A 21007-nucleotide genomic window follows, 5' to 3' on the forward strand; every position below is an offset into this window, starting at 1 on the left:
AGCTCCCAGGAGCCCATGACGCGGGAACTGAGTTACTCTGGGACCCTAGGATTCTGTGATCCTGGGACCTTGGCACCCCAGGATCCCAGGTCCGCCTCTCCCCCCACGGACTCTGGGCACGCGGGTGCCGTCAGGAGAGGGCCTGTGGCCAGCCCCCGCGCCACTGCCCCATTTCTGGGTCGTCTCCTGACCACCCACGGCACTGTCCTGTGGGGGTCCTTGGATCAGTATGACCTGAGCGCACGACACACGCTCCGTGGCTGGGCGGATCCGTGTTCAGCAATCTGCAAGGGCAACCCAGCCCCTCCGCAGTGCAGCTTTGCTGTTCTGAGGCTCTCACATATTTAGCGCCTATCATGGGCTGTAGCGCTGCTTTGAATAGTCTTATTCCCTGCCCGCCATAACCACGGACCATGGCTGCAACAGGCTTAGAAGAGGGAAACCTAGCTTCTAGCGCTTCTGAAAGACGCGTCCGCCACAGTATCCCCGCCTAAAGGCTGCATGTGTGGTAAATGCACGTACAGCCTGAACTGAGCAGGCAGGGTGCGGGGGCGGGGGGGGGGGGGCCCTTCCCGGGGGGGGAAGACCCGGGGGGGGGGGGGGGGGGGGGGAGCCAAGGTCCTGAACAGAGCGGTTCAGGCCTGCTTCCTGAGACTACGTGCACCTGACCAGAACCTGACCTCTGGCAGCAGGATAGACAGCACACGGGGAGGCTGCCCAAGCTAGGTACAGGCCATGAGGACAGGCAGTAGGCAGACTCTGTCACCATTCATGACTAGGATTTATAGGACCTGGAGATGGACTGGGGACAGGAGGAGGAACAGGGCAACAGCAGGTTCCTGGCTTTCTGTGTGGTCCCGTTCCCTTGGCACTGGGGCAGAAGAGACGTCTGGGGAGTCATTCATTCAATGAGCCGGCAAGGACTGAGTCCCTTTGCTGAGCTAGGGAGTATTTTAGGTTCCGGGGAACAGTGAACAGGGGAGGCCAGGCCCCTGCCCTCGGAGAATTTATAGCCGACAAGTGGACAGTGATCAAATATGCAAACACACACCGCGGCCTAATAGTGGGAAATGCCACGGAGGGAGGATGTGCCAAGTGAGAGCAGGCGCTGTGGGCAGTCGGGTATCTGGGCAGGGTGGCGGGAGTCAGCAGCGAGGAGACGCCTGATGGAGGAGAGGGGGCGGAGAGAGGACAGTCCAGCTACTCACCTGCCAGAAACCCGGACTTGACAGTTTTGAGATGTCCTGATGGTACCCAGGAGGTGTGGAGGGCGGCCGGTGCCAAGGAGTTAGAGACGGGAGCTGCAGAGGGATTCGGAGGGGAGCTGGGCCTCCAGGAAGTCTGTTACAGGGAGTCCTTGGGGAAGGCCAAGCACCGTGCATCGGTGATCTCGTTGAACCTGTCAGTCAACTCCGAGCCAAGTTTTATTACCATTTGAAGGACGATTGGACTGAAGCTAAAACCAGGTAAGGTGCCCAAGGTCTACACCTGTCAGGGGAGAAGCATGATGAGCCAAGCAGCCATGCTGTCCCCCACTGAGGAATGGCCGGAGCAGCGGGAAGACATCTGGGAGGATGCGGGGCCACAGAGGTCAAGTCCCAAGGGCTGCTGGGGCTGCACACCTGAAAGGGAGGGTGAGTCGCAGCTGCTGCTGGGAGAGGGGTGTGGGGAGATTGCAGGGGGGTGGCAGGAGGGTCCCAGGGCTAGGAGGGGTGGCCCTGGCCCGAGGCGCTGGCCCTGGCTGGGCTGCAGAGACTAAGCCGGCTGTTGTCAGAGCGTTTGATGAAGGATGTGGCCAGGGCCAGGAAGCACCTTCCAGGCCCCGGTAGGAAAGGGAGAGGCTGGCAGAGCCGAGGCGGGGTTTGCGCCCCCTGCCCTGGCCCGGCCCGGGAATCACAAGCACACAGGAGGCTGGGAGTGAAGCCGCCAGCCCGTAGCTTGGTCACCACCCGCGGCTGTGGAGGGAGTCTGCTGGTTTACCTGGGCCGTGGTATGCACAGCGAATCCGCAGGTGCCTGCACTGAGACCTGGAAAGGAGTTAGGATACTAATATTGGAGCTTAAAAAAGCATTTATTAAGGTAAAGCATGTATAAAGTATACGGATTGTAAGTGAACTCCGTGATCCTTCCCACTAATCTGAGCGTGATACACTTGGAAATGTTTAATGGGGGGGGGGCGGGGAGGCGAGGGGCTGACCTGTAGTGTTTGATGATTTCTGTGTACAGATACCCACCAAACGGCAGATTTTAGGCTGCCACCGTGATGTCACTGTCCCGCAGGGAGAGCTGCAGAAACCAAATGGACACGAGGGACCGGGGGGGGTGGTGACCGAGAGGGCACGGGGAGAGTCAGACGATAGTAAGAAACAAACAGCGTACTTACCGCCTTCTTTTTTTAATGTGATGTATTTAATCTTAAGTTTCTATCACTATCGTTAAGTTTATATCACTAAAATTTGAATGATGGCTTTAGCAGCTGGCTGCCCACATTCCTGAAAACATAGCAAGCCGCTGTGTCCAGCTGACCCTGGCCCAGACCTCCCGGCTGGCTCTCAGCACCTCCTCTTGTCATCGTGGGTTAGTCCTGCCTCTTTGCGGTTCATACAAACGGGGCCCCGCATCGTGCAGGCTTCTCTATGGCTCCATCCCTCATTGGGGGGGGTAGTGTCACAGCCGGCCGTCCTCACGGCCGCGTTCTGGGAACAGATGACCACGGGGAATTACCACCTCTCAGCCATTCCGCTGTCGGTGAACCCCCTGGTCGGCCTCCAGCTTCGGCAACCGTGAACACGGCTGGACGTGTAGGTGGTCTGTGGCGGGGGCTGTGCCCTCTGCCCACTTCCATACCAGCCCGCCATAGCCGGCTGGCTTCACTTCTGAGAACACAGCCATGGGCCGGACCGTTCTCTCTGCACACACGCACAGCCCAAGCCTCTTCCCAGGGGTCGTGACACACGATGGTTTCTCACGAAATTCATGTTTGTGCCAAATATTATCCTGAAATCTTATTTTTATTATCTATTTTTTAATAGATAATGGAGCTTCTTGCCACTTAAACCTCCCCCGCTGACCCGCGGCCAGACTTTGAATCCAAGTCTGAACTCAGCGCCGGGGCCGACCACCTTTGCTAACGTCGCCCTCAGCTTTGTCGCCGGTACCCAGAACACACAAGGCCTAAGAGACGAAGAGCGCACAGCGGCAGAAAGGCTCACGCAGCCGAGTGCCGCAGGAGGGACCCCCAGCTGTCCAGGGTCTGCTCCTCGTGGGTGCACAGGCGCAGCCGCAGAGGCAGCCATGGGCACCCCCAGTGGAGCTCCTGGTGCCTGGGTGCAGGGCGAGGCTCCGCCAGCTTGTCCACGTCCGGGGGCCGATGGGAATGGTCTTCCTGTCCCTGGGGTGCAGACACTCGGATTCAGAGAACTCGCTGGGGCTCTTTGAGGCCAGGAAATCACGGGCGCCTCCCCTGACAGTCTGTGTCTTCCCCGGAGGGGGCCGCTGAGCACAAGAGGCAAACGCACACCTTTCCCAGTGGCCGCCCCTCGGGTCAGGCGCCCCCCTCCAGGGAGCCCACGGGGGCTGCGTGTCCAGGCATCTGCCCATCCACCCGTCTGCCTCCAGGTGCCACTCCCAAGGACCACATGGAGCCCCGGGCTCGTTTCTGTAATATATAATTTTATTTCTGGTTATAGAAACAAATGCTAAGGGGAGAAACAGAACTTCCCCACCCACATACAACAATTTAATAGATAAAAGGACAGTTAAAATAAGTGGAAAACAAGTAGAAATTTTAAACTTTGTTATAGCTTTAAAACATTAATGTCTGATACAATTAGAAATCACATTCAGATCTCAAACTTTTAAAAAAAAGTATGGCTCCTTATTAAAAAAATACTGTATCCCATTTGAAATGAAAACGCAGGCGGGCCCGGCTGCTGTGGGCCTCTCGTCTTTCTGAAGACGGGACCGCTGGCTCCCTGCCACTGCCGGGGCTTCCCGCGGGCCCACGCGTGCACAGGCGGCAGAAGCCAGCAGCGCGGCGGGGCCTTCGATCCCGTGAGCTGGTTTCCACCGTATGGGTACCACCGCTTTTAAAGCACTGATTATTACACGTACTGTGGAAAATACTTTAGACAGCCACTGTAAAAAAAAAAAAAAAAAAACACGCTCCCACACGCACACGCACACACACCCCTCACACCCGCCCCCCAAGTTATCTTTACAGGAGAATTGCCAGCAGGTAAGAAAACAAAGTCTCAGTACTGGTTTAATCCCTCCGCCCGCGGGCCTGGCTGCGGGGGGCAGGGGTTTGTGGGACACACGCGGCTCGTGGGGCTGAACTTGGCGGACCCAGGTGAGAGTCGGGGTCACACTTTCGTTTCTTTCCTCCCCGACCCCCATCCTGAAATACAGACCGAGCCGCGTAAATGAAGAATATGGGTATGCAGAAAGCCTTCGGAAAGGAAGCTGGGAGAGAAGCACGGAAGGGCCAAACTTTAAATGTTTTGATTTTAAATCCCATTTTTAAGGATTATTAAAAAAAAAAAAGAAAAAGATGGGGGTCAGTTAACACAGAACTTAGAGGCCAAGAGCTTAGGAGGCCACAAGCCCCTTAACTTCACGTGGGAAAACCCAGCTTGGAGTCACAGACTCATTCCTGCGCAGCCCGCGGGCTCGACGTTCAGGGGCAGGTCTCAATGCGCCTCGGGACTCGGGGAGACAGCTCAGAAGGGCAAGGCCCTTTACTGCGGCTAAGCACCTTCCTCCCCGGCACTTTTCACTGTTTCTGACGTGGAGTAAACCATCAAGAAGCACTTGGAGGAATCAAACTAACTATTCCAGAAAAAATTCCTGAACAGAGAAGGAGCCAGGATTCTTCCAATTGTATTTGACTCTTTTTTAAAAAGTTAACAGGGTCGGAGCAAAGGAGAGAGGCACCCGGAGAGACTCTGGCCCGCCTGGGATGCGGGTGGGAGACTAGAACCCGCAGGCCGCGGACGCAGCTCCCATGCAGTGGGCTCCCGGCCGCCCCCGACCCCGGATCCCCGCTTCTCCCATCCCCCAAGTGCACCCCAATGACAAGCAGGTGCCAGAACTGGACAAAGTGCTTTGTGGCGTTTGTCCTTAGAGATAGCGCTGCTCCGCTCACTCCTGGTTGAAACGGCGAGGGCCAAAACCAGCGGTTAGAAGGGACACACAGGAGCCCCAAGTCTCACTAATTCCAAGACTTTCAGTTCCGTCCCGTGTAAAAACGCAGCAGCGTCCCGCACCCACCCGGCTGCGTCCTGAGCGTTTAAAACCTCACGGGGGAATCGAGGTCTTGGGAAACAGCTCCTAAAATGAAAGGGCTTTATAAAATGGGGAAACAACTTGAAAACAATGGACAGAAACAGGGTGAGGGGCGGCGGCCCGTCTGGAGCAGCCTGTCTGCGAGATTTCATCCGAGCACTGTCACTCCGAGGCAGGATCGTCAAGGCGGCTGGCGAGGGGCTGCGGGAAACGGTCTTTCCTTCAGGCCAAACCAGCAGTGGGGCTGAGGTCAGGCGGCCTTCCACCTCCCAGCTTCTAGAACCTGGTTCTAGAACAAGGAGTGCACTTACAGACTCGCATGGACACAGGCGTCCGTGCCCACAGGCTGGGCTGCCCTGAGACCCCTTTCAGGGGAGCTGGGTCCTCCCAGAGACAGGGGGCTGGGCCGTGGGCCCCCGAGGCGTCCCGCGCCCCCCACAGTCGCTCACACCCCTGGACTGACAGCTGAGCTCCAAGAGCTCAGGGAGCCGTGTTTCTTCCCTGACATGTTCTCATGTTTGACGACGAGCTCCCTTCTTTGCATGAGGCCTGTTTCTGTTCTATGAAGAAACTGACCCCAAGGCCAGAGGCAAGCCTGCTCTTTCTCCTGAACTCTGGACCCACGACAGGGCTTCCATAGCGGGGAGTCGCGTCACTCCCTCTGGAGAGGGTGGCGGCCTCCCAGTTCTCCACAGAAAGCTGGAGACCTGTTCTCAGGAAAGCGAGTGTGCGGACCCAGTGATGTTGGAGGCCTCAAGCCGGTCATCCGCCAGTCCCAGGGAGCAGCAGGAAAGGGACCAGGATGTCCCTACTGGACCCTGTATGGTCAAGCTGCTTGAGGCGAAGTGGGGACCCCCACGCTCCAGCGGTGCCAACACCCCCACCCTGAACTTGTTCCCTCCCAGCTCGAGGATCACGGATTACTCATTTTATCAACCCAGAAAACACCCCTCATCTTCTCAACTTTGCTCGGTTCTTAAAGAGAAAAACTGCAAACCTCAAACATGAACCCGCCAGAGAGGGAAGCTGATGGGCTTGGCCGTGGGCACAGACCCTGTTGCCCCAGGGTGCCCTCGTGTGGCTCTGCATGGCGGACCCGGTGAGGGGTCCTGCCATCCTCGGAGCGGGGGGCAGGGCCACGACAGCCATGTCCCAGGACTCGGGGCTGTTCCGGCATCTGTGTGGACCCCTCGAGGGACATACGCCATGTAAACATGTCAGAATTTACAGAGCTGGTGGTAAAGGGACAGTCTGTCTGACTCCCCATGGCGCTGTCTGGCCGGTCCTCGGCTACCACGCGGTACTCAGGAGGGTGTCAGCGTGGACAGATACAGACAGCTCAGGAGGTCCACCCTGGGGCGCCAGGAGCCACGTCTCCACGGCCTTCAGTGTCCCACACTGCCCCATGCACTGGGCCCTGTGACACCACCGTGACCTTGGGGTACAAGCCTCCCCCTTCCAACACGAGAGCAGACTGTCTTGCTGGGGAACGCCCAACTACTGAAAAGGGGTGACGTGTGTGTGACTCCCTAGGCAGAGAGGGTGTTTTCCCGTCTCTGGTGCTGGTAAACATGGCGACCGGTCCAGCAGGATGATGAGACGAGGCACCTGGTACTGGGAGCACAGGGCCTGTGTACCCCAGGGCATGGCGCGGAGGAGGTGGGCTCATCCCGAAGCCCACACACCTTTGGCCTGGCTGACCTCTTCACACACGCGCGAACCCTGGGGTGATCAAGAAGGTCCTCGGACCCTTGAGGCCACGGTGACACCGCCTGATGCCAGAAGGGACCTATTTCTGCTTCTCCCAATCCTGGCCAGGGTTGACCTGTTCTCTAGGAGGGCGGATGTGTTTGTGGCTTGTGGTGGGTCATAGGCAGCCCCAATTCGGAGGGCCGCAGTCCTCTGGTGGTGTCTGGCCTGGTGCCCTTGCTTCCGGGTTGGGGGAGGCCGTCCCTTGGTTGGCTCTGAGGGCACAGAGGTGGGGGCTGTCCCGGGCCTTCAGGTACCAGTCCCAGGACGTGCGGCAGCATGAGATGACCAGAAACCCATGCAGAAGCTCACTGTCTGTGAACCCGGAGTGGCTGTTCCCCCAAGGCCCAGCCTGAGCGGACCCCACAGGGTCCCCTTCCCAGCCCCAGCAGGAGCTGAAAAGGTGTGAGCTCTCCGCGTGACGCAACACCAGCCATTGACGTTCTGACCTCTCCGCGCTCCCTCCTCATGGAACCCCTGCCCGGACAGTGTGATCATCACCCAAAATGAGCAGAAACCCAAACATCTCAAGAGCCGAGAAAGCAAAGGGTCAGAGCCAGACGGACCCGATCGGGCAAATGCCTGATGCGCGTCCGTGGCTGATTGTCCTGAGTTCTCTGGAGATGGTGACCGCTTTTACACGGTAGACAAACCTGGGCAGTCCCCCTTGCAAGGACCCCGTAAACGATGACCACGGGGAAGAAGCAGCAACAGGTGAGCCGAAGGCAGGTCCTGGGGCAGACCCTTAGAGGTAAGGCCCAAGGCAAGGACCTGAATCGCCCGTGTGCGTGCCTCGGCCTCCGTCCAACCTGTGTGCCCGCTCGTGCACACGCCACACGCCACAAGAGACCAAGTTTATAAAGCAATGGAAAACGTCGATGCGGAATGGATTGTGACTTCTCTTCACTGAGGAAGGCACACTGGCCAAGTCCATGCCCATGTCACTGAAGCCAACAGGTGTGGATGTCACAAGAGGACTTTCCCCCCACTTTAAGTTTCGTGCAGTAGAAATGCCTCATTCGGGCTCTGAGGACGCCAGGGCAGCTGTCACCATGGGCCAGGGAGGAGGACAGGCCGCACGTGTCCCCAGCAACTGGCAACTGCGGGCTGTGGCGGCAAGATGGCTTGTCACACCCAGCCCAGCCACAGCGCTGCTGGTGGGGCACACAGCACACGAGCCAGTCCTGCGTGAACGGCCTGGAAGCGGAGTTCCACGGTTTTCCTCTTGTTCTTAAGCCAGTATCTGACGTGGCCCGCGAGGCCTGCTCCTCCTCTCAGCGGTTTTCTGTGGACTGCGTGCTCTCACGGGTGCTGCTGTTGGGGTGGGTGGGCGCAGGCAACTTTGCTGGGCGGGGAGACCAATGCTGAGGACAGGCTACTTCCAGGAAGAAAACTGTCCCCGCCGGACTTCGGTGCAGAGTCTGGGGCTGCTGTGCCGCACAGGGTCCAATGCCAGGGCGGCCGGCCACGTTCAGAGTCACTTTTCACAGACGCACTTGACATTTCCTGAGAACGTTCTCCACGAGGAGCTGGAGAACTGTGATCCGGCGGGCTCCCTTTCTGCTCCAGGAACCGCTCCAGGCAGCAGGAGGTGCCTGCAAGCACAGGGGCCCCTCCCTGGGGAAGCTGGTACCACTCGCCGGGTCCTGTGGCCAGGAATTCGCAGGAGCCAAAGGCAGGGGCGGCCCCTGCTCCCGGCCCCAGTGCCGCAGGCACAGGAGACGGCGGGACATACGGCAGGAGGTACGGGTAGTAAAAGCCAGTGTGACTCGGTGACAGAGGTGGTGGGAGCGACCTGGCCAGCGCTTCCCACAGCAACCCGGCACGGGGCCTCGGGCCGCAGAGGACATGGCGCTCACCGATTCCTAGTTTCGGAGCCTCCAGACGAGGGGCACCACTCCTCCCCCAGATCACTTTCTGCCCCCAAGGGCGATCCAGGCGGCCGCCGATCTTTCTTGAAGTTAGCAGATGGAGCAGCGGTGGCGACTCTTCTCGGGGTTAATGCCGGCTCACAGCCCAGACCCACAGCTGTTACGCCGTCCACAGACATGGCCTCACAGACACGAGCTTCCTCCTGCGTTTATCTCAGATCTATGATGAAGCCTCAATTCATTTCAATGAAACAACAAGTCTTTGGGGTCCAAAGCCGAGCCAGAGTCCCCTCCCCCCGATTAATGCCAAGAATTTCCGTGTCGCTACTTTAGGGCACAAACCCCACGAGACAGTCTGAGCTTTGGCAGGTCCTCCCTCTCTCCTGCCTCCTCCCGCTCAGCGGCTCACGGGCCTTGTGCCTGCTGGGCCCTCCTGCGCACAGCCTCTGTCGTCCTCAGGGGCCAAGGCTGCTCCAGAAGCCTGGTCTGTGCGCGTGGCCGGCCGGCCTGTGACCCAGCCCTCGACCGCAGGCCTGGGAGGAGACACGGTGCAAGGGAGAAGGGAAATAAAAACAAGCATTCCCGGATCATACAATCAGCTGTCTGAACTTGTTTATGGGTTTTGTTTTAAACCACAGCAGGGGTAGGAAACAGAACAAGGAGGACGAGCGTGTCCGGGAGCAGGTCAGCGTGGAGCCTCCTCGTCACGGTCCGCGGGCGGCAGGAGGCCGGCAGTCAGGGCCCGGCCCCAGAATCCCTTTTGGCGAGCACCCCACTCGGCCCACACACAGGGTACATCACTCCCCGGTTCCGGGTCCCTGTGGGCCGGCGGCTGCGATCACCCCGGCTTGCGCTGTCACAGTCCCACTGGGTTCCTCCACACGTGACCTTTTAACCTCGGGTTCCCCGGTGGAAGAGGCAGAGGTGGCAGCGGTGGCCGGGGTCGCTGGGGTGGCTGGGGTGGCAGCCACTGCTGCCGGCTCCTCAGGCCCCACCTCGCACACCCGCGTGACCACCACCGGCGTGGACGAACTAGCCTGGGCTGCCAGGAGCTGCAGGGGGCTGGTGAGGGCTAGGAGTGGAGGAAAAGAGATGTGCGTTGGCAAGGGGCGAAGACCAGCGCAGGCCAGTTCTGAGCACACGGGACCCCCGCTCCCAGCATGCCCAGCCCCGGGGTGCCTGCCCCTCGCCAGCTGAGCCTTGCCTGCCGCGCCCTCCCTGCCCCCATCCTGCTCTCGCCCGAGGGGCCTCCTCTTGCTGTTGCCACTGGCATCTCTATAGACAGCCAAGGGCTCCCGCCCTCACCTCTAGCAGATGCTTAACACAGGCGCCTGCCCTGAGCCACCCTCCCTGCGCCCGCCCTCCCCGTCCACCTCCAACCGTTGCCCTTCCCTCCCACCTCTCGTCTGACCCAGTGGGCACAAGTACCAGGACCGGGGGATCTGCCTCTGCGGCAGGGGTTGTGCCTTGGCCCGGCCACGGGGCGCATGGATCGAGGGGACATGCGATCTCGTGCCGCAGGCCTCCCTGGCAGCACAGTGGGGCTGAGGCGAGCAGACGCGGGCAGGGCCTCACCGTAAGTGCTGCTGGCTAAACTGTTGGTGGGGACCGCGTGCTTGCCGTTCTGAGTGACGGCCCGGACGGGGAGGTGGTGCTGCCCGAGGGTCACCGGTGTGGCTGGCTGCAGGATGGTGACCGTGTGTCCGGGGACCCCTGGGGCCATCTGGCTGGCCACGGTCTGGATGACGCGGCTGGTGGTGGGGACGGCGGCGAACGCGACGGCGGGCTTCTCCTCCAGGCCTGCAGGAGAAAGGGCGTCAGAACCCCATCCGCCCCATGGGGCGGCCCACTCTCCTTCGTGCTCAGCAGGAAGTCTGTTTATGGGGGAACGGACCGTGGTTTTGAAGCATCAACTATTCTCAAAAGAATCATCCCCCAATGAAGTACATTCCAAGTAAAAAAAACAACTGCAGAATTTTAGAAAAACTTCTAAATACCTTGAACTTTAACCCACCCAAACATAATGGGGAAAAGAAAACATTATTTGGAAGAAAAAGACTGGCAAACTGCTTCGCTGTCATGACACTATGAACGGGCTGCGGGTCAGCAGACGGAGGCCCGAGAGCCCAGGAGACCGTGTGTGGCTTGAGGGCTCCCGCCCAGGCAGCTGCGCTCTCGGTACTGACCCCATGACCCCCTGGGCTCGAGACGCCACACACAGGGGCCTGTGGTGACTTTCTGCAGGACCGCGAAAGCCTCCCCGCCAGGGACCCCGAAGCCATCACCCTCTGGACGGCAACATCAAGCCCGTGTCCCAGGCCTGTCAGCTCGGGCGCCGCACACCTGGAGACGGTTTAGAGGACCATCGGTGTGGATTTAAAAGGACACACTCCCCAAGACAGTAAGTAGCAGGGAGGAAAGGCAGCAGTCTGAGAATCGTTGGCCCCCAGGGACCGCCCGTTGCCCTGGCAGGTGAGCTCCATCCCCATCGCAGCCCGGTGAGCACACGCCCTCCTTACCTCTGGCCTCGCTGCCCAGGTCCAGCACGGCTGTGCCCGCTGCCTCGTGGGCGCCCCCTGCCGAGGCCTGGCTGGCGAGGATGTAGCCGTTGGCAGAGCTGGCGGAGGTGGTGACCACCCTGAGCATGGTGACAGGGGGGGCCTGCTGCACGACGTGGATCGCGTGGCCCGATGGCTGCTGCGCCGTCACTATGGACGCCGGCATGTAGGCGACCGGCTTGGCCACCAGGCTGGGCGGGCGGGGAGGCACGGCCATGATCACGGGCTGGGCACTGACGGGAGAGCCTGTGCGAGAAGGAACAGGAGCGCTAAGGCCCGCAGACGCGCGACGCTCCGCTCCGCCATGCCAGGGGGCAGGGACAAGACCATCTTACCAGGCGCACTTTGGGAATACCGATACTCTGGAACAGAAGCTAACTTTGACCCAAAGTCAGGGTCGTGTGGAATGGGTGAGCCTTCTCGAGACAGGCACTCTGGGGTCTGCAGGCCACTAGAACGAGGGGACATTAGCCCGGGGTGAGTGGGCGAAGCTGGAGCGCTCCTGAGGAAGACACAAGAGAAGGGACCATGGCAGTAAGTACACAAGGTCAGAAATGAAAGTGGTGCTTCACAAAACAGACACCTCGACGTCCACGCTCCATGGCCCCTTGCCTTTTCCGATGCTTCTCTGTCTTCACGAGGTGGTTCCCACGCTAACGTAAGACCGTGCAGTGACAACGGGCTACCCGACAGACCAACGGCCAGCAGGCGTTTAAGCCCAGGAAGTGGGAGATGCCATCAATTACGGCTTCCAGAGAATTTGCTTCCTGAAGGGGACCAGCCAGTCCCCCACGGGATTGTGAAAGAGCTAGGCTTTGGTGGCACGGGTGCGCATTTCCCACCAGGACAGACCTACGGCCAGAGGACCAGACAGGCTTTGGGTGCATGGCTGTGCGGCTCACACGGCTACTGGTCTGGGGGAGGCTGCTCCCTCTGTCACCCTTCACCACGGTCCAGCTCGTGCTCCGCTGGGGCTGTCCTGGGACTGGCTGCGCAGCGCGGGGACTCGTGGTCCCTCAGAGTCCCAGGGTCAACGCAAACTCTCCAAGGCAGGATGCCGGGGCTGCCTGGAGGAAGCAGTCTTTGCTCTGCGTTTCCCGTGAGCACAGTAAACGCCCCCGTGGGTGGTACTGTTCGCCCCTCCAGACGTGGGGTGCTGTGGATGCCCTGGTCTCCTCAGGCACAGACCTGGTACCCTCCCCCCAAGCCCCGAGTCTTCCTCCTGCTTCTCCCACCTCTCAGCTGGCTGGTCTGCCTCCCACCCAGACCTGGAGCTCCTCTGCTCATGCCCAGGCTTCCCAGCCCCTGAGCCTGTGACAGACAGCCTTCCTCTGACCTCAGGAGCCCAAATTCCTGGCAGGCCCTCTTCAGCTCTGCACCGAGCCTACCCTGCTCTCTGCCCGCGGGCCACCCGACACAAACACACCCACTGCCTTCCTCCTACAGAATCCCAGCTCTGCAGCCATGAGACGCCCTCCCTCTCCTGAAGACACAGCACGCACAGCCTTCCTCCTGGGCCCAAGAATTCCCTGCTGGCCACTGTGCAGATTCACGAGACTGCGGCCCTCACTCCCAAGATGACGGTGAAGATAGGCCCCCTTGTCATCCTCCAGAGACACCTCCAATCAGGGTTCCCTGGGAAGTGCCGGGCGCATAGAGCCAGCCCCGTACCTACTCCCCTAGCTGGCCACAGGCTCGTCTGACAAGTGACAAGTCATGGTGCTCACCATTAAGGGCTAAGCTGCATCCCCAGAAATCACCAGTGCTTCACCGGGGGGCCTTGCTGGGAGCTGGTGGGTAGGATGGTCCCTAACCCAGTGACCGGTGTCCTGTCACAGGGGCAATCTAGACACTGGCATGCTCGGGGAGAACGGCAGGAGAGATGTGGGTGGAGGTCGGGGAGCTGCCCCCCTGAGCCCGCGGGCGCCGGAGATCGCCAGCAAAGTGCCAGGAGCGGGGAAAGGCCTGGAGCGGATGCCCTCACAGCGCAGAGAAACGCACCCCACTGCCACCAGGGCCTCTGGCTACAGGAGCGTGAGGGAGGAGGAGCTGTCGTACGGCCACCACGTCTCTGGGCCGCCCCCCTGGCGAACTCAGCCACTCCGACAGCACTTCTCTCCAAGCCCTACTCACACGACGTGGTGTTCGGGAAAACGTGAGCTCAGCTGACGCGTTCTGAATTCCTACCTTACCGGTACGACCGTCACCTTTGCTCCGATTTCTGCTCTGGCTACAGAACTGAGAATCAGGCCAGACCCCATACCAGACATTTCTGGACGTCTGAGCAGTCTTTCACAGAATCACGTTAGCTACACGATGTGGAAAGCACAATTTCCTTCCAGGAAACTTCTTCAGAGAAACTCTCTCTTCAGAGAGCATCTGTCTTCTCTTGCCCCATGCTCTCCCTGGACTGGCGACCTTGGGAAGACCTCTTGGCCCGTCCATGTGCAGAGCGGGAGGGGCCCTGACCAGAGGGCAGACGGTGCCCACTTCCCAACGGCAGCTTCGTTAACAACACAGCCTGTCTGAGCTCGGCCAGACCTGTCCCGTCGGGCCCTTTGCCAGCACGCTCGCGTCCACGGAGCCCCGCAGGCCCCTTCCACTCCTCTCTGGCTTCAGGTTCGGGTCCCACCGCCGCCCACGTTTCAGCTTCTGAGAACAGACCCGTCAGAGGAGCAGCCCATGGCCCACTTACTAACTTCACCGTCCCAGTCACCGGTCCTGACACCGTCTCACTCAAAAACATAAAAGTGACGCGTCTGAAGAGCCAGAGGTGGTCCCGTGAACGTGGACGTCTGGGGAGCCAGGGTGCTGAGCAAGGGCAGAGCGGGGGCTTACCTGGAAGACAGAGGCCCGAAGGGGGTGCGGAAACAGGAGACGCCCCTCTGCCTCCGTTTTCGGAATGCCTGTTCCACGAGCTTCGCTTCTGAGGCAGGGTCTATTCGCCAAAAAGACCCCTTCCCAGGCTCCTCCTGGGAACGAGGGACTTTAATAAAGTAACGGTTCAAAGAGAGGTTGTGTCGGATGGAATTCTGTGGGCGAGCAGAGACAGTCACCAGTTAGCATGTCAGAAAACAGAATCTGAATGTAACAGACACGAGACCAGAGGCGATGGGAGAGTCCAGCGTTCGTGCTGGTGCGGGCGCCCCACAGGGGGCAAGGTCACTGGATTCTACTGGGAAGTGCAAAGGCACAGTGGTAGCTTTTCCTAACAAAATTTAGCCTGGCATTTCTCGGACAAAAAGTGAAACTGAAAGATGGGCCACGACCCAGAGTCTGCAGATCAGAACTTGTACTAAGTCAACTGGCCAGGGGAAAAGAAGAACCATGGGGAAAACGTTCCTGAACAAGCCTGACACGAGGTCTGACGGTCCCGGTACACGCGGGCCGCTGTGAGAGCACGGGGGCATGGTCCATTTCCAACACAGCGCACGATCGCAAGCCACGGTAGGTTTGAAAACACCAGGCAACTGCCCTCCCTTTTTTGGACGTCGGAGGAAGACAAGACTATTTGGACTCACTGGGGCTGTTGCTCAGTTCCGATGTGCCATGGGCCATCAGCAGAGACACTCCCCCCTGGGACCACTCTGTCCCACAGAAAATGACCTCCCTGTTAACCTCCTTGTTCCCAGACTGGGAATCTGGCTTCTTGGGCTCAGGCCTCACCTGCCAGCCTTTGTCAGCCGTGCGGTAGTAGGGGTAATGCTTGGTGATGTGGGCGTAGATCCCACTTAGTGTTAGCTGCCTGTCCTGCGCAGACGAGATGGCCTGCACGATCAGCTGAGCGTAGGAGTACGGCGGCTTCGACTCATCCTGAAGGGAAAGGCAGCGGCCGTCAGCTCCGGCAGGCTTTCCGGGCCACCCGCCGTGTGCCCCCGCTCCTGGAGAGCACCCGAGTCCAGCTAACTCAATCCCAGGGACCACCTGTGGCCTGCCAACGCGCGTGCACTCAACGAGGGACAGCCGTTCCAGCCCCACAGGGAGAAATCAGATTTTCATAATTTAATTCTGAAATTTCTCACTTCCTTAGCAAATCGATTTAAGGTTGATATCAGAGGAGAATGAGCTAAGATACCAAAGCTGCAAGGAAAAGCCCTGAAGCCGTCATGTCACCCACAGAGGGGATGAGGACAGAAGGCCGAGGAGGTGCAGAGCCGGAGAGAGGGTCTGGGGCCCGAGCGATGTCACTGAGGGAGCCACGTGTGCTATCCAGGCAGGGGGCTGGCGTCCTGCCCCCGAGCGCGGCTCCTTCTCATGCCCGCACCCCGCAAGCCCGCCGCGCTCACTGGAGCAGCCCTGGGTGTGCCCATGCCGTGCCCCGGGCACGGTCACCACTCAGCCGCGTGCGCCATGAGTCCTGAGACCTTAGGGCTGTCCCCTCCGGATGTGTCTGCCTGCTGCTCCGAGGCGGCCTTCGCAGCAAACTCTGCGGCCAGCTGCAGGTCCGAGGTCACGTTCTGAACAAAGCGGTAGCTGGACGACCCAGCCCCACGCGGACTGGCCGGGCAGGAGTTGGGAACACTGCGGAGAGAAACGACACGGCCTGAGTTCATGACCCTGGCAAGGAAGACATGAAGTCACAGGACTTCAGGACCTGCCAGGTGATGCTGGGCGATGCCGGGCTACGGGGAAATGCGACCCCTTCCTTCCCTGTGCTGTGCTGTCAGGGTGCCACACCTTGCCTCTGATAAAGGACCACCCGTGAGCAGCCAGAGAACAGTTCATGTCCACATGCGGCAGGTGCGATGTGTGGTATTACAGCGGCAGTTTCTGACCGTGGTGCGGAGCTGTGGGTCCTGACCCCCACCCTAGCACCGCACACAGCCTGGGCCCAGAGGGGCACCACCCACAGGGCAGGGGTTGCTGAGCCTGCCCTGGGCTGGCTGTCGTGTGCTCACTGTCCACACGAGGGCGCTGTGGACCAGGGCTGGGGAGACAAGGCCTTGCGCAGGAGCATCAGGACCTCTGGGATGGGCCCTCCCCCAGTTTCTCAGGGCCACGACTTCCACCTCTGTGGCCCAGTGGCTCTCTCTCCTGGGCTGCCGTGCCAACTGGAAGTGGGGAATTGCAGCCAAATACATGGGCCAGACACACCTGTGGCTCAAGCAGGTCCTGAGCACACACTGGCCACTGCCAGGCCTGCAGGGTCCCTGGCCCGCATCCTGCTGGAGCTCGCCTGGCCCAGCCCAGCCCAGTGGTGACAGGCGCTGGCACAGTGCCTCTCATTGACAAGGTGGACTTTGATTATCAAACTACAATGAAATTCCGATTCTGAAAACTAATTCTATTACAAAATATTCAGAGAACACCAATGCAAACACTAGGTAACAAGCCCAGGTAAAAGGTGCCCCGTTGGCCAGCCCCACGTGGGACCACAGGCGCCCCTTCCAGCACGGAGTCTGGCCCACAGGGCGGGGACAAGGCCAGTCACAGCGGACCTGGGCCCCTGCCCTCAGGAGAGCTCCTCCGAGGCAGCACCCCACCAGGAACGGTCCAGAAGGCCCCAGCTTTTGGAACACACCCCATGTGCTCCTGCATCCTCCCCTCCGTCCCTCTCCGGAGCCGCCCGGGTGCCCCAGACTCAAGGAATCTTAGCTGAGACGTTCTCTTTTTCTTAACTTAATTTGGAACCAGATAAACAACACCCAAGCTCGTAACGTTAGGGGACCAGTAACACAGTCACACGCTCGGAAGCAGGCTTCTCAAACACAGCCATCTAGGAACCAAATGCCACCGTGTGGCACGAAGCTGTGGTTCAGCGGTCACACAACCCTGAGGTGAGGCACCTTTCCTGAAGATTCTCTGCGCTGTCCTCCGCCAAACAGTGCAGAAGCACGGGATGCCTGGTGTGTGGCAGCCCTGTCAGGCCGCTTGGTTCCCGCACACACGCGACGCCCCCTGTGGACCTGAACACAGTAAAGCACATCAGACCACAGGGACAAGAACCATCACTCCTAGACACAAAGTCACACCCAGCTGGGAGGCAGGTGGCTTCCTGCCCTTGTGTGACGCGGACCAGCCGCCCCTACCAGGGGCGAGGACACACACGACCTCTGGGCTTAGGCACATGGGGCTGTGCTGGCCACCACAGGTCACTATTTTGCAGAAGACTGCAGAAAATGTATCTCTAACTCTCAGAGGCAAAACCCAGAGTAAAGGCTGTCATTCACCAAGAGTGATTTCGAACGGGAATAATTCACAGGGGAGCAAGCACGAGGGCAGCCGGGGACTCGTGCTGGCCAGTGCTCGCAGGGGACAGAGTGCCACTGCCGCCATGGTCCCTGAGGGCCTGTCCCAGGAGAATGTGTGTGTGCGCACAGCCCTTCTAGTCTCAGAGCCTCAAGCTTTCCCGTGACCCCCTCAGTTATCCCCGCGGGCCTGTCTGTGCTGAGACGGCTGTCCCTGGCACCCGGTGGCCCTGACGTCGCACCGCCTCTGGAAGAGAAGGATGAAAGCCAGAAGCCACATGAGCTCGGCTCTAAGATGGGCCTCCAAGGGGCAGGTGTGAGATGGGGACTCAAGGGGCTCAGGAACCAACCAAGACACTCGGTGTCCCATACAGAGATGTATCCCACCATGCTGGAAATCTCCCTCCCTACTAGCAAAAGCTGGAAAAAAAAATTTTTTTTTGGAGTAGACTCCATGCCCAATGTGGGGCTTAAACTCATGACCCTGAGATCAAAAGTTGCAGGATCTACTGACTGAGCCGGCCAGGTTTAGCAAAGAACCGCTCACTTTGTTGGGGTGGCGGGGGAGTCTGCATCTGGGCACACAGGGAAGGAGCGGAGCCCGAGTGGCTGCCGCCTACCAGACGTCACACCACACGAGTGCCCGTTCTTCCCAATTCAGGATTCCAGGGGGAAATGCAGCAGAACGTGCACTTTCAACCATTGGTCGCTGACTCCCCCTTTTCTGGGAAACCAGCTCTGAAGTCACATTTTTGTTTCAGGCAAGACAGGTTCATGGTCTCGGGGGGCGGCTGCTTGGGCTGGCCTGTCCTGCCAGCAGCTCTCCGGGATGGGGCAAACCCAGGCTGGCTCTGTGACTGCCGGGCCCAGCACGTGACCTCTGTGACCACGCGGGTCATGCCTGGCCTTGACTCTGCACCCTATGTTGACAGATTCTGGAAAAGGAGCAACCCGATGGGAAAAGTTGTTTCTAGGTCTCACTATGACGGTAAGAATTCATGCTGAGAAAAACCAGTGGGAAAGAAGGCAGGCCAGCCAATTCCGTCCCTGTGGCCTTTTCCATGGCGTCCCACTGCCACCCCTCCAGGCTGCCCAGGCTCCATCAGGCCTGGACCCCCACTCAGAGGCCGGCCCGCCTGGTCTGCCCTGGGACTGTGGGCATTTTCTTCCCGTGCCAGCCTCCCCAGATTCGAACCGCATAGCCGAGATCAGTGTGGGTGCCTGGGACCACCCAGGTGTGGGTGCTGGAAGAAGAGGCTGGGCTGAAGTCTGGAAGGCACAGTCAGGTCCTCTCCCCTCCCGGGACCGCTCCTGGCCATCATGCAGAGAACCACGGCCCCCGTGCCCCAAACAGTGTGCTTAGGACGGTTGCTGGGGGCATCTATGCCCCACTTCCCGCCCCAGCCCCTCGAGTGGCCACCGGGTACCCTCCATGAGCCCCGGACCCATACCACCGCTTCTGGGATCATCCAGATGATTTTCTGGAAGCTCAGTCTTTTTTGTGGAGTGCTACTGAGATTTTCATTAGATTATTAATTTTTAGTCAAAAAACAGAATCAGCTCCTCAACGGCGGCTGAGCAAACAGACTTTTCAAGCAGAAGATCATACGTCCGATGAAGACACAGAGCTGAGTGGTAATTCTATTTCTCATTCATGCCTTTCGAACTTTTCTGAAGATCAGGATGTTTTTGTTCTCTAAAATAAGTGTCCCAGTTCCTCTCCTCATCACTGTTCCTCATTCCCGCAGCTCTGACCCTCCCAGAGTTTATCTTCAACAAAATAACCAAATCTGAGAATCCATCGCCCCCGCGGAAGACACGTAGGCAGACGTTTCAGGAGGGCTGCCCCTGAGGGCAAGACCCTGGAAACGGCCCATGGGTCCCCTTGTGGGGACTCAGGAAGCAATCCGAGCCCCGGCAGTGTGGTGACAAGGGAAGGAGAAACCCACAGCAGCCCTTTGAGACAAGCTGCTGGGAGACGGCACCAAGCCGGTCCTGGGAACAGTGCACTCTGCGAGCTTCATTCTCGGGAATGTTTGAGTTGTGTGTGATGCACACACAGTAATTCTGTAACCTGGAAAGAATGAGAGAACAGGGAAAGAAGAGCCAGAGGCCAGCTTCTGAGACCTCTCTTAGGAACGCTTACGATAAATGTGATGCTGCGAAATCCTGGGAAGCTATTTCAGAAGCCCAACACGTTTCTGTAATGCATTCTGCCCCGTGCACAGTGGTCGGCACGCTGGCCCGAGCTGCTGGTCAGCCCAGGTGTCGCCAGGCACACAGACCTTGAGGGGCAGCCTGTCTGGGGCAGACCTTGGGGGGATGCCCCCCAGCCCCTGCACTCTAGGTTCTTCCTGCTTCCCAAGTGTGAGGCCTGGGAGACCCAGTATCGGGCTCAGGGGCCCACGCCGAGCAGCAGCGCCCACAAGGCTGGGCGTCGCCCACAAGGCACGGCCAAGAACACTCAAAGCAGGAACCTTCAAAGGGCCCCCGTGAGATGTGGCCAAGAACCAGAAAATGGCTACTCCAGTGAATATAAGAACTTTATCTCAACATTTTAGAGCCAAAGAACATCCTGGCACAGATTTTGGCAGAAGGGAAAATACAGAGAACGCGGGGGCCCGCCTTTCTGTCTGGACGATCCAATTTTTACTTCTTGGAGTTTGGGAAGGGCAAGGGCAAGGTGGGGGTGCGAGGCCCACAGGAGAGGTGCCAGAAAGGAAAGTGGCCCCCAAGTGAGCCTCAGACACTGGGGTTCCTGGAGCAACGGATGCATCAGTGGGCAAAGGCCCCTGCTGGCATGACAGGAGGCGTCTAGAGGCAGGGCTGGGAGCGGTGATGCAGGAAATGTCACCCCAAGAAAGGGCCCCCGTCGGCTGGAAAAACGCAAGCACTTCTCCCCAGCGGACGGGATGGGATGGATGGCAGGGAAGGGAAGGTGGCCGAGCTCCAACCACCGACGGGGTGGACTGAGCCTGAAGACCACGGTCAAGGGTGGCCTAGATTTTGCCAGAGTCACAACACACATTACTCAGGTTTTTGAGCTCGACACCTTGAATAAAATCAAGGAAAGGAAAAGCTTCTTAAAGAAACCGCTTGTAAAGTCTGGCTCTTGTGAAGACCAGCTCTGCCCCCCGCCCCTTCTGCCTTCATTTCCACTCTGTCCCTGAAACTCCCGGCTCCAAGAGCTCTTTATAGATTGGGGTCTCGCTTTGTAAAACCCAGAAAATGATGAACTGATTTTTTCTTCCTAAAAACACCACTTCTTTGCAAAAAAGTCAACAAAAAAAGTCAACAAAATGCTGCTGGAGACAGCAGAATTTATTTCCAAGAGCATTCATTCATTTTCTGGGTG

General features: G+C 59.1%; 1 protein-coding gene across 1 annotated transcript in view; it reads right to left on the reverse strand.

Moving 5' to 3' along the window:
- Nucleotides 1-9496: 9496 nt before the first annotated feature.
- LOC111145719 (forkhead box K1) overlaps nucleotides 9497-21007 on the reverse strand; it is a 57833-nt gene continuing 46322 nt past the window's right edge. The window contains 7 exon segments of the mRNA XM_022500870.1: nucleotides 9497-9978; nucleotides 10482-10706; nucleotides 11426-11710; nucleotides 11800-11966; nucleotides 14303-14496; nucleotides 15131-15277; nucleotides 15829-15985. Coding sequence (XP_022356578.1) covers nucleotides 9704-9978; nucleotides 10482-10706; nucleotides 11426-11710; nucleotides 11800-11966; nucleotides 14303-14496; nucleotides 15131-15277; nucleotides 15829-15985 — 1450 coding nt within the window. The 3' untranslated portion in view covers nucleotides 9497-9703.

This window comes from Enhydra lutris, unplaced genomic scaffold (genome assembly GCF_002288905.1).
Source record: "Enhydra lutris kenyoni isolate GAN:26980312 unplaced genomic scaffold, ASM228890v2 scaffoldscaffold13, whole genome shotgun sequence".
Lineage (NCBI taxonomy): Eukaryota > Metazoa > Chordata > Mammalia > Carnivora > Mustelidae > Enhydra > Enhydra lutris.